Here is a 13,707-nt window from a genome sequence, read left to right as displayed (position 1 = left end):
ATCATAAATTACACTTCAGTGTCCTTTATGAAAACTCTGCCAGTTTCCACAGAGATCCACCTGGTACCAGTTAAAAGCATGTTGGTGACATGAAGATCACCAGTATTGGAGACTCCAGTTTTCCTAAAAGTCAATTCCATTGCTTCATTCTCCTTAACACTATAAAGTTTTCCAGATTGGCTAGTCTAAATCTTCCTTGATACAAGTCTGTTAGTCTGTTCTAACTGCAATGGATAGGAAGAAAAGATTATATTCTGCTACTTAGCAGTGTCTTTTACATGCTTGAAAACCATTATTAACCCCTATACCTTGTATATTCTTTCTAAGCTAAACACAGTCATTCAGGTCTTCCTAGTAAATAAGTCCTAGACTTATGATTGTTTGCTCTGGTCCCTTCTGGATTTTCTCCAGATATTCTACATGTTCTTAAAGTGTAATACCTTATTATCAAATCCTGAGATTAATTTAATTGAGCAAAAGGATCAGTTTCTGGTTCTTGCAATCTATACCCTTGTTTATATTTTCTGATCTTCTTTGAAATTACTGAGCTGGTGAAATGGAATACAACCCAGACTCCTCGCTGAACAAACATGTACTTAGGCAGTTCACATCCTTGTCTCAAAGTAGTATCTTGCACGTACCCTTGTTCAAGTACATTTTTTTTTTCCAGAATATTTCTCCAATTTGTTAACACCATTTTTTATTTTTATCTTGTCCTCTTACGTAAGTGGGGAAAAACCCCCAGATTTGGTGTTTTCAAACACAGTAACCCTATTCTCTGTTTCATTAGCAAGGTGATTAGGGAAAACAATGAACACTGGACTCCAGGACAGATCCCTGTCAAATCCTGTTCTATACGTTCTTCCATTTTGACAGGCAAATCTTTTATAATTATCCATTTCTCTTTTTAGATTTTTCTGTAAAATTTACTTCATTTGCTCTTCCACTGAAATTATACACTGAATTCTCTTCATGTTTGCTACTAGTTTCAGATCAACTGTTGTTTTTATTAATAAGCAACTTTTGAAAAATATCACCTAAATTTACAATCTCTCTCTCATCAAACTTACAGTCTTGCTTATAATGTGAAGTGGGAGTTTTTCCACAGGAAGTGTATCCCAGTGTTTTAATGAATAATAACTCATAGCACTCATCTATATTCTATTTTCATTGAAAAGATTTGTTGATGTATAGTGATTATGCAAATTCTAAAGACTTTATATAACATGCAATATGGAATATTCTTCCATAATCATAGAATCATAGAATTGTTAATGTTGGAAAAGACCCCCAAGATCATCGAGTCCAGCCATTAAATATACGGCTTAATAAAAGGCTGTATACCCCTAACTGTTAATGATAAAAAGATTTTCTAACTTTTCGGGTAAAAAAAAATCCTTTCACTATTTTGAAGGAATGTTTATTTAATGATTATTAATGGTATTGATCAAAAAGCTTAGCTAGCCTAGCAACTGTTTATTTATCTGCATATATTGAATTGCAAACTGCCATAATGCCTTTACCATGCTGGCACTGCAAATGTATGTTAAAAGGCTTAGGAGTTGATAGCAATGCTCCTTGTAATTCTTTTGCGTGCTATGGAACCAAGGCCTGGCATGGACAAACATGTAGAAAAAGCAGTCATGATATAGCACAATGTCAAAAGTAGTACCACTTTGTCGACAAATATATAAATATATAGTCTGCTTAAAGCTGAAAAGATTAAAAGATGCTTTATTAATATCAGAAGTTTCTTATATAAAGCTTTGCAACATCTGACTGTAGTATCCTGGAAGATCGGCAGCACCTTATGCAAAATTGCAGGTTTCGAATGGTTGGGTTTTTGTGGGTTTTTTTTAATTTATAACACTGCATAAGTTAAATTATCTAACTAGTGATGCTCAAGACATTGATCTTCGACCTGTAGAATAGTGAAGAGTATTTTCAGACAACACTTCAAGATGAAATGTTAGCGACACAGCAGTCAATAGGAACTGATTTCAATTGAGCAGCATGAAATAGTTATCTTTTTCTTGTTGCCTTTCTAAAGAATATGCATGAAAATTTGGTTGGGGATGCACACAACTTTAAAAATTCATAACTGCTTATTTTGAAATAAATATTTTTTATGTTTTCCCACTGAGTTGGAATTATTTTATTTTTGTTATAAAGAACATATTTAGGAAACAGTATTGAACAGAATACTGACCAAAATTTAGGACACTAGCTTCAAGCTGCATTTTTGACCCTTCTTTTTTTTTTTTAAAAAAAAACCAACAACAACATTCATTTGCCAGAAACATGACATGTTTTTATTTAATCATATAGTCACTGTCTTTTCAGAGCCTATGTCATTGAGGACTACTTAGAAAATACATGTAGATTTATCTTATCTTGCTATAAGGTAACCCGTAGAAAATCAGTTCTACTTGGTTGGTTTTTGTTTGTAAATAATGGTTTTCTATAACTGCATTTAATCAGATAGTTGGACATATAAGGCAAAGTGTTTAGGTCTGATGTTTTTATTTCTTCAACGTGATAAGAAAACAATACGGTTAATACGTATAATATATATAATGAAGTTCATGTTCATTAAATTCAGTTATAGGAGTTCATTATATATTATCTCTTAAAAAGTGGCTGTATACAGTGACACATAATTATAAATCCAAGACAAACCACAGTGTCTTATAAACTCACAAAAAAAAATGTTTGAAAATTGGCACAGTAAGTAGCATGACATCCTACTAATATACATAAAAACTGAAGAGAAAAATACATGGTTTTATCTGATACTTTCATGCATTTTACCATCCCTGTAATCAGGTCCAGAAGAAGTACAATGTAGAAAGCGAACCTAAATATCTTCCGAGATTTCAACTTGAAAATGTGATCAGTGTTATGCCAGGGTAGCTTTCCAAGTCCCAAAAGAAATGAAAGAGCAATGTAACTCCATTTTATAAGGTATTTCATTAAGAAGGTTGAGTTCACTTATGTTTTGTTTAATATGCTTTATTTTTAAACAATAATCTGTGAAAAACAGATACAGATCTGAAATTGGATTTTAGAAACTCTGGTGTTGGAATTTGTTTCTATTTCAAGATCAACTTCTAGATAAACTTTAAAATTAAGATCATTATGCCTGTAGAAGCTTAAGACATGTTCCATAGACATTTCTGGTACAGCTTTGCTTAGCCAGGGTATTTACTACCATACAAAAATCCTGTCACATTAACACACATCAGACATGAAGTGCTGTGCTTTATTACATCCTTGCCAGATGAAGAACAAGGAACAGCAATTAACCTGTGTGACTGTTGGGACTAAATAATGAATATGGTAAGTAAGCTGTCTGAGCAAGGAAAGTATTTTTATGGGTGTTTTCTGCCAAGAGCTTGTGAAGATGAGAGTGGGAAATAACCAGAAAGAGAAGACAGACAGATTTCCAGAGCCCCTGAAGAAGTGTTAGGGCAGCAAAAGAGAAGCATTTTTTCAGAATGGGAAGTTCTGATTAAACGCAAGGCTAGTCCTGCCAAAGCAAATCAGCCTGGAGCAGAGAAAAATAGTCCCATAATCTGGGGCACCCAAAAAAATGTGTCAGGTTAGTAAGGGAGAGAAGCAAATCCACCCACCAACCACAGACTGAGACAAGGGAATGGATTTATCATGTTTCCTTAGATTATTTATTTCCTCTTGCTACCTGAGTATAAAGTGATTTCTTCTTTGGAATCTCACAAAGTTTTAGCATACCGGGTGCTAAATTTCAAGTAGAATACTCTATAGCGGAAGAGTGGAAGATCCATCAGTAGGCAACTAGCACATTTCTGTTCACACCTTCTAGTTCTGCAAGTTGGCAGAAACATTGACTAAATCTTGTTTTCACTCCACTGATGACCAAACACTTCCACTCACAAATTCGTACATGTAGATCAAAATATTGTGACAAAATAAAGAACATTAGAAATCACTGTTAATGCGGAGACTGGGTATAAAATGAGGATTATCTTTAATAATAAAGAGTGACAGCGGCAACAGTAACAAAAACAGAGAGCAAATCTAAAACCTACCTCCTGCCATTCTAAAAACATTATTTTTCTTTACACCAGCTGCTATTTCTAATTTTAAGATGGGTCTTTTCTTCCTCTGTTTTATCCATGATTTGCCAGTCTCTGAATTCACATCTTCATTCATCTAAGGATGAGTGATTCACATCTTCACTCATTCTTTCTGGTTTTAACCTACTCTTTCTCTTCCTGTATTCACAGTCATCTTCCTCATCCTTGATAACATCAGGTTTCCCAATAAAGTCCAGTTTAAGCACTTAATTATCTGACTTCTTTGCCCTTTTTTTCCTCATTTGCCATTCAACTCTGAATTAACCCATTGACTATCAAAAGAGATATAATACCAGCTCCTTTTTTATTGCACAGTGGCCTGACACTCCAGGCTTTCTATGAATTATTCCCCTTCAAGCCACCATTTGATTTCTTTTAGTATCTTTATCCACTATAATTCTTGCAAACTTCATTCAGCAGCAGAATTCCTGATGTATAGATTATTTTATAATCCCTCCTGTCTTTTTATTTATGACCATTAAGATACTGATTCCTGATTCTGAGGTTCTACAGCCTCAGTCCTTTGCTCTTCTCTCTACAGTGTTCATCATTCTAGACTAAGTTTTAAATCAAACTCAGATTCTTCTGGTTTAGCAACCCTTTCAGCTACTGAATAGGCTGGGAGAAATGCCATAACCCTGCTGAACAAGAAATTCCCCTCCTTCCTTAGTTCTCCTGTCCCCCTGCACCATCCCCATTATTCCTACTTTTCTGCACATTATACAGTCATGTTACAATTGTACAGTGGCTCTTCTCCATTTCACCTTCTCTTTTCTTCTTTTCACCAGCAGGTCTGTTCACTTAAATTGAAAAAAATACTGGTTTTTAAAAGCCTGTTAATGTTATTTCATGAATATCAGCTTTGCACTGGCCTGAATGTACACAGACAATAAAATGCAATCGTCATATACCATATAAAGGAGAAAAAAAATCCCAAAGCATTAAAAACATTTTTAAATATATTTACTAATTTCAAGATTCTTAGCCATTCACTGTATGCATTTACACAGCATCACTAGAGAAGAGTGCTTCTTCTAAATAAAATACCCCAGGCATTTATTCCTTTCACTATCCATTTCTTCAGTTTCTAACTCATAATGTTTCATGGCAACAAAATATCGGACAAAATTTTCACCTAATGCTTCCTTAATGCATGAGTCTTTCTCAAGTGCAACAAGAGCATCTTCTAGTTTCAGAGGGACTGATGAATGTTTCAGATCAGCAGTGTGATTTTCTTCTTGGAGCATATCATCATATCTAAGTCCTCTCTTTACTCCATCTAGACCTGCAGCAATAGTAGCAGCAAGCACCAGGTAGGGGTTTGCTGTAGCAGAACTTAATTTATTCTCTATGTGAGTGCCTTTTCCACCATGACATTTGACATTAAAGGCACAGCTGTTATCATTATATGCCCATTTTGCATTTACAGTCTCTTTTGATTCTTTACTGTATTTAGAATAAGGCTTACGGCAGCTGGTGGTAGGAGCCATCAAGCAGCTGATAGCTGCTGTGTGTGCCAAGAGACCTGACAGCCAATTTTTTCCAATATCTGAGAGCTCCTCAACTCCATAACCAGCAGAAAACAAATTCTTCTGGCCATTCAAATCCCACAGGCTATGTGACAGAGCCCCTGAGTTGTAGAAACCTGATTCTGAGAAAAAGCTAACCACATAGTTATACTTCTTAGCCACCTCTTTAATGCCTGTTCTAAACGTGAAGGCACTGTCAGCAGCATTTATGCCAAATGTTGGATGAAAAGTGATCTCCATTTGCCCAGGCCCACTGGAAGAAGAAAAGCTTTCAATGTTGGCACCAGCATAATACATTCCTTCAATGAGCTCCTGAATGAAAGTCTGGTCGTGGTTATTTAGTATCGTGGCTGCAGGAAAGGATATTGTCTTTGAATTTACAACCTCAGTAATGCCATAAATACAAAATTCATAAGTGAAGGCAGAGTGTAGAGAAAAGCCATTGTCCTGAAGCTGGCTCAGCTGTTTCTTGGCAATGTGCCTTGGTGAGGTCATTAGTGGGTTACCCAGCACAGTGAAGGAATCGCATATCACTCTGGCAGTCTGCTCAGTCCAGGGCAGAATTCGAAACGTTGATAAATCAGGGTTCAGGATTATGTCACAATTAAAATTGGTTGCATTTATGTAATCTAATTCATTATCTTTAGGATTCAGTGTCAGCTCAAGATAACTTCTGGGCATGGCAACACCATGAATTGCTTTCTCCTAAACACAGAGCAGAATGACAGATTACCAAATGAGAAAATAACTTAACAGTATTTTTATGTATGTAAAATATATAAAACTCAGATTCTTAGTAAGAACAATAGCATTTTTTCCTGAAAGAGCACTAAAATGCATTGATCACTAAAGTGGAGGGCAACAGCCAGTTACTCTGTCATTATGAAGCAGAACTACCTTCTACAAGACTGGTATGGAAACCCTGGCATCAAATATCTCAATAACTGTTTTTTAAATAAAAAAAAAAATAATAAAATGTTCAACACCTATCTTTCATGGTTTTCATACAATTATGGGCATCACCAGTTAGGTGCAAACTTTGCAAGTCAAGCTTCTATTTACAGTTACTCTATAAGGCTTTCATATCCTCTGAGCATTTCCTTTACATAGATCCAAGTGACCACACAAGACTCATGGCAATATGAATTTAGGCTGTGACTTCTTTTTAAATGCCATAACACATACTTCACCATTTTTCAGATGCAAAGTTTAACTGAAAACTCTCAATTTCTGGACTTAGTAAGTTTGGGGGTGCTTACCTGCATTTTAAAATTTAAATAAGAAATTATTCCAGTGTTTCAGTACTCCCCTTCTAGGTAGCAAACAGGATAAACTTATAATTATACTTTCTTCTCCATTTGAACAGAGAGCTTCAGCTTACACAAATGAAGGATGATCTACCTTCAAACAAGCACCTTTACAACTTACTGTACATTCAAACTTTTAGCTGATGAAAACTGCAATTATGCCAAGTTCTATCAAGTGAAATTTGTCTCATGTTTACATATTATCTTTATTTTTCTAGGGGAAAGGATTACTATCTGAGTGAGCAGAGGAGACAGAACAAAGCTAAAAAGGAGCAAGCTCAGAGCCGAAAAAAACAAAATTTGGGCTATCCAGATGGAAAATTGTTGAACTGCATATGGTGGCTCCTCTTAAAATATATAAATAAATAAAGTCTGCCTTCTCTTAAGTAGGTGGTAGTCCAGTGGTAGCAATTGTCCCTGTGTGACACTCATAACCAAAACTGCACAGTACGGTGAATACTGCTCCAAGCTGTCTAAGCTGTGCATTTGACACTGAAAAGGTGTTGAAGGTGATTACCCTACCGTACTACCTCTCCCTCCTCCAACCCCCCACCCAAAAAAAATGTACAAAAAAAAATTTAAAAAAGGAAATTACTCTCAGTCACACTGTATGTATACATGCATGCATGTGTGCACACATACACATTTTTTTAGTGTCCAAAAATCTAGAACATCCTCCAAAGTTCCAATTTGTTCATATGGTAAGGTAAACACAAAAGCTGTCTTTGAACAAGCTGATCTAGACATTTGCAATTTGACATAGTAACTGAAAGAGAAGTTGCAATTAACCTACTACTCCTCACAAGAATTAAAATGACTGAGAGAAAGTTTATTTTGATAAAATCCAAATTACATCAGAGATAGCAAACTGTATGTAGATGATACAGCTGCAGTTTAGCAATATCTAGAAGGAAAATAACAAACACATGGTTTAGGTTTTAGAAGGAACTTAAAACAAAAGTGCTCTACATCTTTCCATGTTCATACCTTTTTTGTGATCACTCAGTAAAGCTTAAAATGTTCATAGTGATATACGAGTGAAAGTATAATGTGGTTATGCACATGAAGTATCACAGAAGCAATATACTGAAAAGGCTGTTCAGTCAAGGATAAAAACAGTGAGGATTGCTTCCTAATTTGCTTCCTATTTCCTGAATCATCAATATGGCAAATATTGCTATTAAGTCATCATGCAATGCAATGGTATTTTCTTATATAATTGATGACTATAAAATTTCTCACAGCTAAAATGACTTTCATTCAGTCATCTTTCTTTTAGTGTTTACTCCTTTCTTTTTGCAATTTACTGATGTTCAGTAAAACAAAATCTTTATAATGCATTGAACCTGAAAAGATAATTCTGAGTAAAGAGTTTATTAGAAGTTCAAAGAACTGAAATTACTAGCCTTATTTAATTAGATTACCATTCAGGGGTACAGAGGAATACATGATTGCAGTGATGAAAAAAGTCCGGATCCTTTGGGAACATTAACAAGTGGAGGGAACAGATAATTTGTTCTAAGTTTGAGTTTCTGCCTGCACTATGAAAAAAAATATATATATAAACTATGGACAGGGCCATGAAAACACATAAAGGTACAGCTAGAAACCAAAAAACTTACATGAAAAAAGCGAGAAGGAACATTCTTCGATCTTGACACACCATGGAGGTCTATTGATTCAAATCTGACAAACTGTACGTTGTCCCTGGCCATCTGCTGCTTAATAAATTCAATATGAGAGAACAGCTGAAGGAGAGTTGGACTTCCGAGGCCGTTTACATCAGGCTCTCTGCTGGACTCTATAAGTGAAGAGGAATGTTCACGTCAAACAACATAATGAATGCTGGAATACAGGCTGATGTCTTTAAAAGAGCAATAGTGGGAAACTACGACATGGAGTGCAAAAACAAAAATAAGGAAAAGATATGGATCATGAAACATTTTTGTAAATAAACACACTTTTTTTTCCCTGAGGACCTGTATAAAATTGATTATTTTTTGTAATGGTCTGTAACTTAAATGTTTTTTCATATTGGTAGGAGAACACAGGGGAATCATGCGGTAAAGCCAGGAATTTCTGAAGGATACCTCAGCTGGTTTTTGTTGGGTGTTTTTAGGGAGCACAAATAGCAGCTGGATACCTATTTCCCACTGAAAGCTGATAGAATTCAGGCACTATATTTCTTCAATGCCTTTGAAAAGTATGTGGACACAGAAACATGATAAAAAGGGCACTTGTCTTCAACTAAAACTCTCTCAAGGCCTCCTGAGGAGGCCTGCAGTCTTCTCCACCACAGGCAGCAGACTTTTAGGAGAAGTTTATGCATTTATGTGCTTGCTATTATGGAGTTGTGTTCTTAACTGTATTACAGCAGCTGTAGGACTGCATAAACTTCTTGACGTGAAAACAGTAACATCTGCGTATAACATGTAATGGAGCAGAGAGCTGGGCACAGTAACTTCCTTTCACAACCTCTCGATCTCTCAGCCTGCTTTTCTTTTGAGTGTCTATGTATTTTTATTATTCAAGTTAAACTACATAAGGTATTAATTTCCACTTAGTACAATAAACTAACTAGACCAAGGGTAAAATTTGATATTAAGATATGAAAAAATGTGAAAAAATATTTCTTTCTACATTTCTGGGAGGAAAGTCCTCCATTCTTCCAAGGAGGCTAAGAATATAATCAGATGAATTTTTGCAGCTCTTTAAGATCTGCAGTGGAAGATCACCAACAGCAAGCATTCATCACCACCCTTCAAGCAGAAGTTAAAAGCTTCATGCTGAGGCACTACAAAGGCTGGTGGGAGCACTCCCAATCTCTCCAGTACCAAACTACCCAAACTGGAGTATATCTCCTTTAGCAGTAGCCAGCAGGCACAAACACATCTTTTTTGACCTCTCCTTTGGGGCAAGTAGGACTGCCAGCTGCGAGGCTGTAAGGAGGCTCTCCAGCTAGCCCAGCACAAGGCTGTCTGATTGTTCCCTGAGAAGGCAGCAAACTCCTCCACAGTCATAGACTTATCAGAACCTTTGAATATTACTGGAGCATCCTCCAACTTCAGATGGCAAGGAGGTGACAAGGATAATTTAGGTCAGTAAAGTAAGAAGTAATAACAGTGCTCCCTGAGGAATGATAGGTGAAAGCACATGACAAAACTTTAAGTAAATATAAGAGTCTATAGGAAAACAGAGTAAAAATCCAAAAGGTAGAAGCAAGAAAAAAAGAATTTTGTCACATCCACTTCTCATGACATCTTTCCCTTTTATCTACTTCAGCCGTAAGCTGGTTATGAAAATAGCTTTTTTCCTCTGTCTTCTATAAACACTAAGGCACTACATCCTTTAAAAGATGTGCATTAAATAAGGAAGTCCTGTTTAAATATTTTGAGTAACACACTCTATTACAGATGCAGGCAAAACACGATAGCGAGCAGGGAGGATATGTAAACTGGCCTTGTCTTGCAGATGTCATCCAAGTAATAGTTATCTGAACCACTTCAGTCATCACGTAACATTGTTTTACAACATAAATCTTTACTGACATTTAGCAGATTTGTCCTCTTTATGAACCTGACCATCAATTACAAGTTTAACAGGTAATAAAATGTGGCTATTTATTAGATTCATAGAATTTAAAAAGATTCTGAAAATCTTCCTACAGGTTACAGTAAGTAGTGTTTTCTTCAACTCCAGGGACAGAAGACTGAGGTTTTTGCCTTTGTAAAAGCAGTAATCAATCCCTTATTTGACATGTGTTTAACTTCCTGTGCAAAGATGGTAGACATTTCTTGTCTACCGCCTGTCACATGGAGATTTTTATGTCTTCGTATTACTCAAAGCAAAGTTTGGCAACCCTTGACATCAGTATACTGTCAACTTTTGATGTAAATTTTGCAGGTATTTCTTATAATGTCCTGAAATGTTGCCTGTTAAATTTGCATCCACTGAACATTTTTCAGATAAAAACATATAATTCATGAAAAACAACAACTTTAAGTCTGACCCAAGTAATTCTTTAAATCAGTATTCCTAAAAGATATAAATTATATAAAATCAATATCTAAGAAAAACACAAATATTATATGCATTCATATTAATGATGTATGAATCTGTTTAAAAAGTAAATGTATAAATATACTTAATTTAAACATCTACTAATAGTAGGTAATTTTCCAGATTTTATGTATATCTTTGATCTTCAAGCTAAAGTTACTTGAATAAATGCATAAATACATAATTAGATTATATGAAATAACATAAATTAACAGAAAATTCCTATAATGTTTTTAAAGAACATTAAGCAAGCAAAATTATTAACTGAAGAAGTAAGAATTTATCTTCTCCAGTTGGACTTGTTATGATTAATGACAGATCTTTCTAAATGATGAGACTAAAACTTATGTATCAGTCTAGTATTAGTCTAAAATTAGGCTATATACCAGTCTAGACAGCCTGCAAGTCAAAAGACAGATACTTACTCATTTACAACAGCCTTTATCCAAAATCTGTTAGAATCAATAGAAACACTCCCACAGCTTTCACATACTTTTTAGAGGCAGTTCAGCTTTTATATTATTTCCAGATTATCTTTCCCATTGAAATAATAAGTTTCTGTAAATTGTATGATAGATGAAAAATGTCATCATGACTTAATATCTCTGACTGATTTTGGAAATATGAAAGGGGGTTTGTTTCTTAAATAATATTTAGTGTATAACTACTGACAGTACTTACTTTTTTCCAGCACAGGTCCCAAAATATATTTTCTTAGTAGCCACTAAATAAATCACTGGCAAACTAAGTCCATGAAGCCAATGATGACTAAAGTTTGGACAGGTACAGTAGGGAACTGAGTACTCTGTCTTTTCCCAGTTCATATAGTCATTATCCAGAGCATTAGTTACTGGAGATAAGGTAGCTAATAAATAAGTATTATACAGGTCTAGCTGATTTAGATACACAATCTTACATTCTTATGAGGGAGGATTGTGTTCATGAGCACAACTGTTCCCCTAGCTCTCTGGGCCTCTAGAAATAATGGCATCTTTATTTTCATTTCAGAAAATCTACTTATGGAAACACGAATGTAAATTACACAAGATGCTCAGATTTTGGTTCAGATTTTCATTGAAAAAATCAAATATAAATCCAGACTGGCCATCTTTCTTAAAGCAGAGTGGTACATACAGATCCTTAGATATCCAGATCAAATCAGTAGTACACAGAAAAGCGCTTAATGTTTGTTTTTCTATGGTTCCATCTGTATTCCATTTAAGTTACCAGGGAGAAAAAATTAGTATTACTCATGTTTCTATTGTAATTAGTACAAAATATCTACAAATATAAACAAACTATCTTCACATATTTAAAAAAGATTAATAACACAAAACTAAAAATATTACCAAAAAACTTACAAATTATACAAATTATATTATGATTATTTCTAGTGGAAGAGTGGTGCCATTCTTAGATTACTAATATTGAAATCATTCAGATTGCTGAGGGCAGCTGACATCTGGCTAGGGCAAATAGTTAACATCAGCTTTATCTTCTCAGCAACAGAAAAGTGCCATGACAGAAGAAAGTGCACGTCTGAAATCAATCTCTCATTATCTGCTTGTTCAAAGAAATCCTTTCCCATGGTCCCTTATTAAATCATACCACATCTAAAGCAAACAGTTTCTCAGCTCTATCAGAGGTGACTGTGTCAAACTGATGAAACAATAAGAAAGTGCTACATGTAGCCAGGGGACTTGACAATGACAGGAACAGGCTGACCTAACAAATGTAGTAATATTGGAAACTCTTCACTGAGAAACACAACCACCAATGTAATGTAAGGCAATAACAGCAGACCCCAGCAGGCAGACTCCAGATACAAATCATGCACTGGAGAAGGAGATGTGTTTCCATCAGTCCTCCCCCAATTTCTTCTTTTCGCTCTGTCTCCAGCTGTGCCAGATGTGCTCCTTCCTGAAACAACCCTCCTACAGCCACACAGCTGCTGCGCAACCTCCTCCTGCCCCGTGAGACAGGGTCTGGTCACGCCTGAGTCCCACCTAGCATCAGAGCACACGTCCCTGTGCTCTGTGGCACGTTGTGCCGCCTGTTACTGTCTCAGAGTGGTAAGGAAATAAAAAGCTTTGCAAGAATAGGAATTGCTATGCCAGTCAAGGCAGCGTTTCACCACGCTGGAGCTGTCTTTGGTATCGGCTATTAACAGGAAAGGCAAGGCGTTCTTTGCAAAATAATCTGTCTAAAGAGAATAAGTTTTGCAGTTCCTCACTAAAAAGGTGGTTAGGAGCAGAAGGGTTAATATCCAGATTTGTCATAAATTCTTCATCCTTAGAAATCTAACACAAGGTGCTCTGAAGATCTATGTGAATATTGACCCCCTTTATAAAAACAGATATCTTGTGATCATGATATCCACTGGCAATGAGTCCCACAGGGTAATCACACACCTACACCCTTCTAAATCATATGGAAATTCCCATCAGTACTAATTTAAATGTCTGCTCGTCTTTACAGGATTCCGGTTTGTGTATTTAAGAAGAGCCAGTCTACTTGGTTTGTACAGCATGTTACTGTTCTCATGTTTGTCTTCAAACATTGACAGTCTGTTTCTTAAAACTCATATCACAGCTTTTCCTATGCTAGGCATCATTCTTTTTGCTAGTATTTAAAGCCTCTCTTTTCTATTCCCATCTGTTTTTTAACATGGTAAATAGAAATGAGTACTTGGTTACA

General features: G+C 35.6%; 1 protein-coding gene across 1 annotated transcript in view; it reads right to left on the bottom strand.

The window, feature by feature from the left end:
• Nucleotides 1-5,149: 5,149 nt before the first annotated feature.
• Nucleotides 5,150-13,707, bottom strand: part of LGSN (lengsin, lens protein with glutamine synthetase domain) — a 69,956-nt gene continuing 61,398 nt past the window's right edge. The window contains exons 3-4 of the mRNA XM_009474390.2: nucleotides 8,574-8,752; nucleotides 5,150-6,349 (exon numbers count right to left, since the gene is read on the bottom strand). Coding sequence (XP_009472665.2) covers nucleotides 5,150-6,349; nucleotides 8,574-8,752 — 1,379 coding nt within the window. The remainder of the gene's footprint in view (nucleotides 6,350-8,573; nucleotides 8,753-13,707) is intronic.

Source organism: Nipponia nippon, unplaced genomic scaffold (genome assembly GCF_047370975.1).
Source record: "Nipponia nippon isolate SJK-2023a ecotype South Korea unplaced genomic scaffold, ASM4737097v1 scaffold_4, whole genome shotgun sequence".
Lineage (NCBI taxonomy): Eukaryota > Metazoa > Chordata > Aves > Pelecaniformes > Threskiornithidae > Nipponia > Nipponia nippon.
The sequence above is the reverse complement of the archived record's forward strand: the minus strand, read 5'-3'. Positions and strand labels throughout refer to the sequence as shown.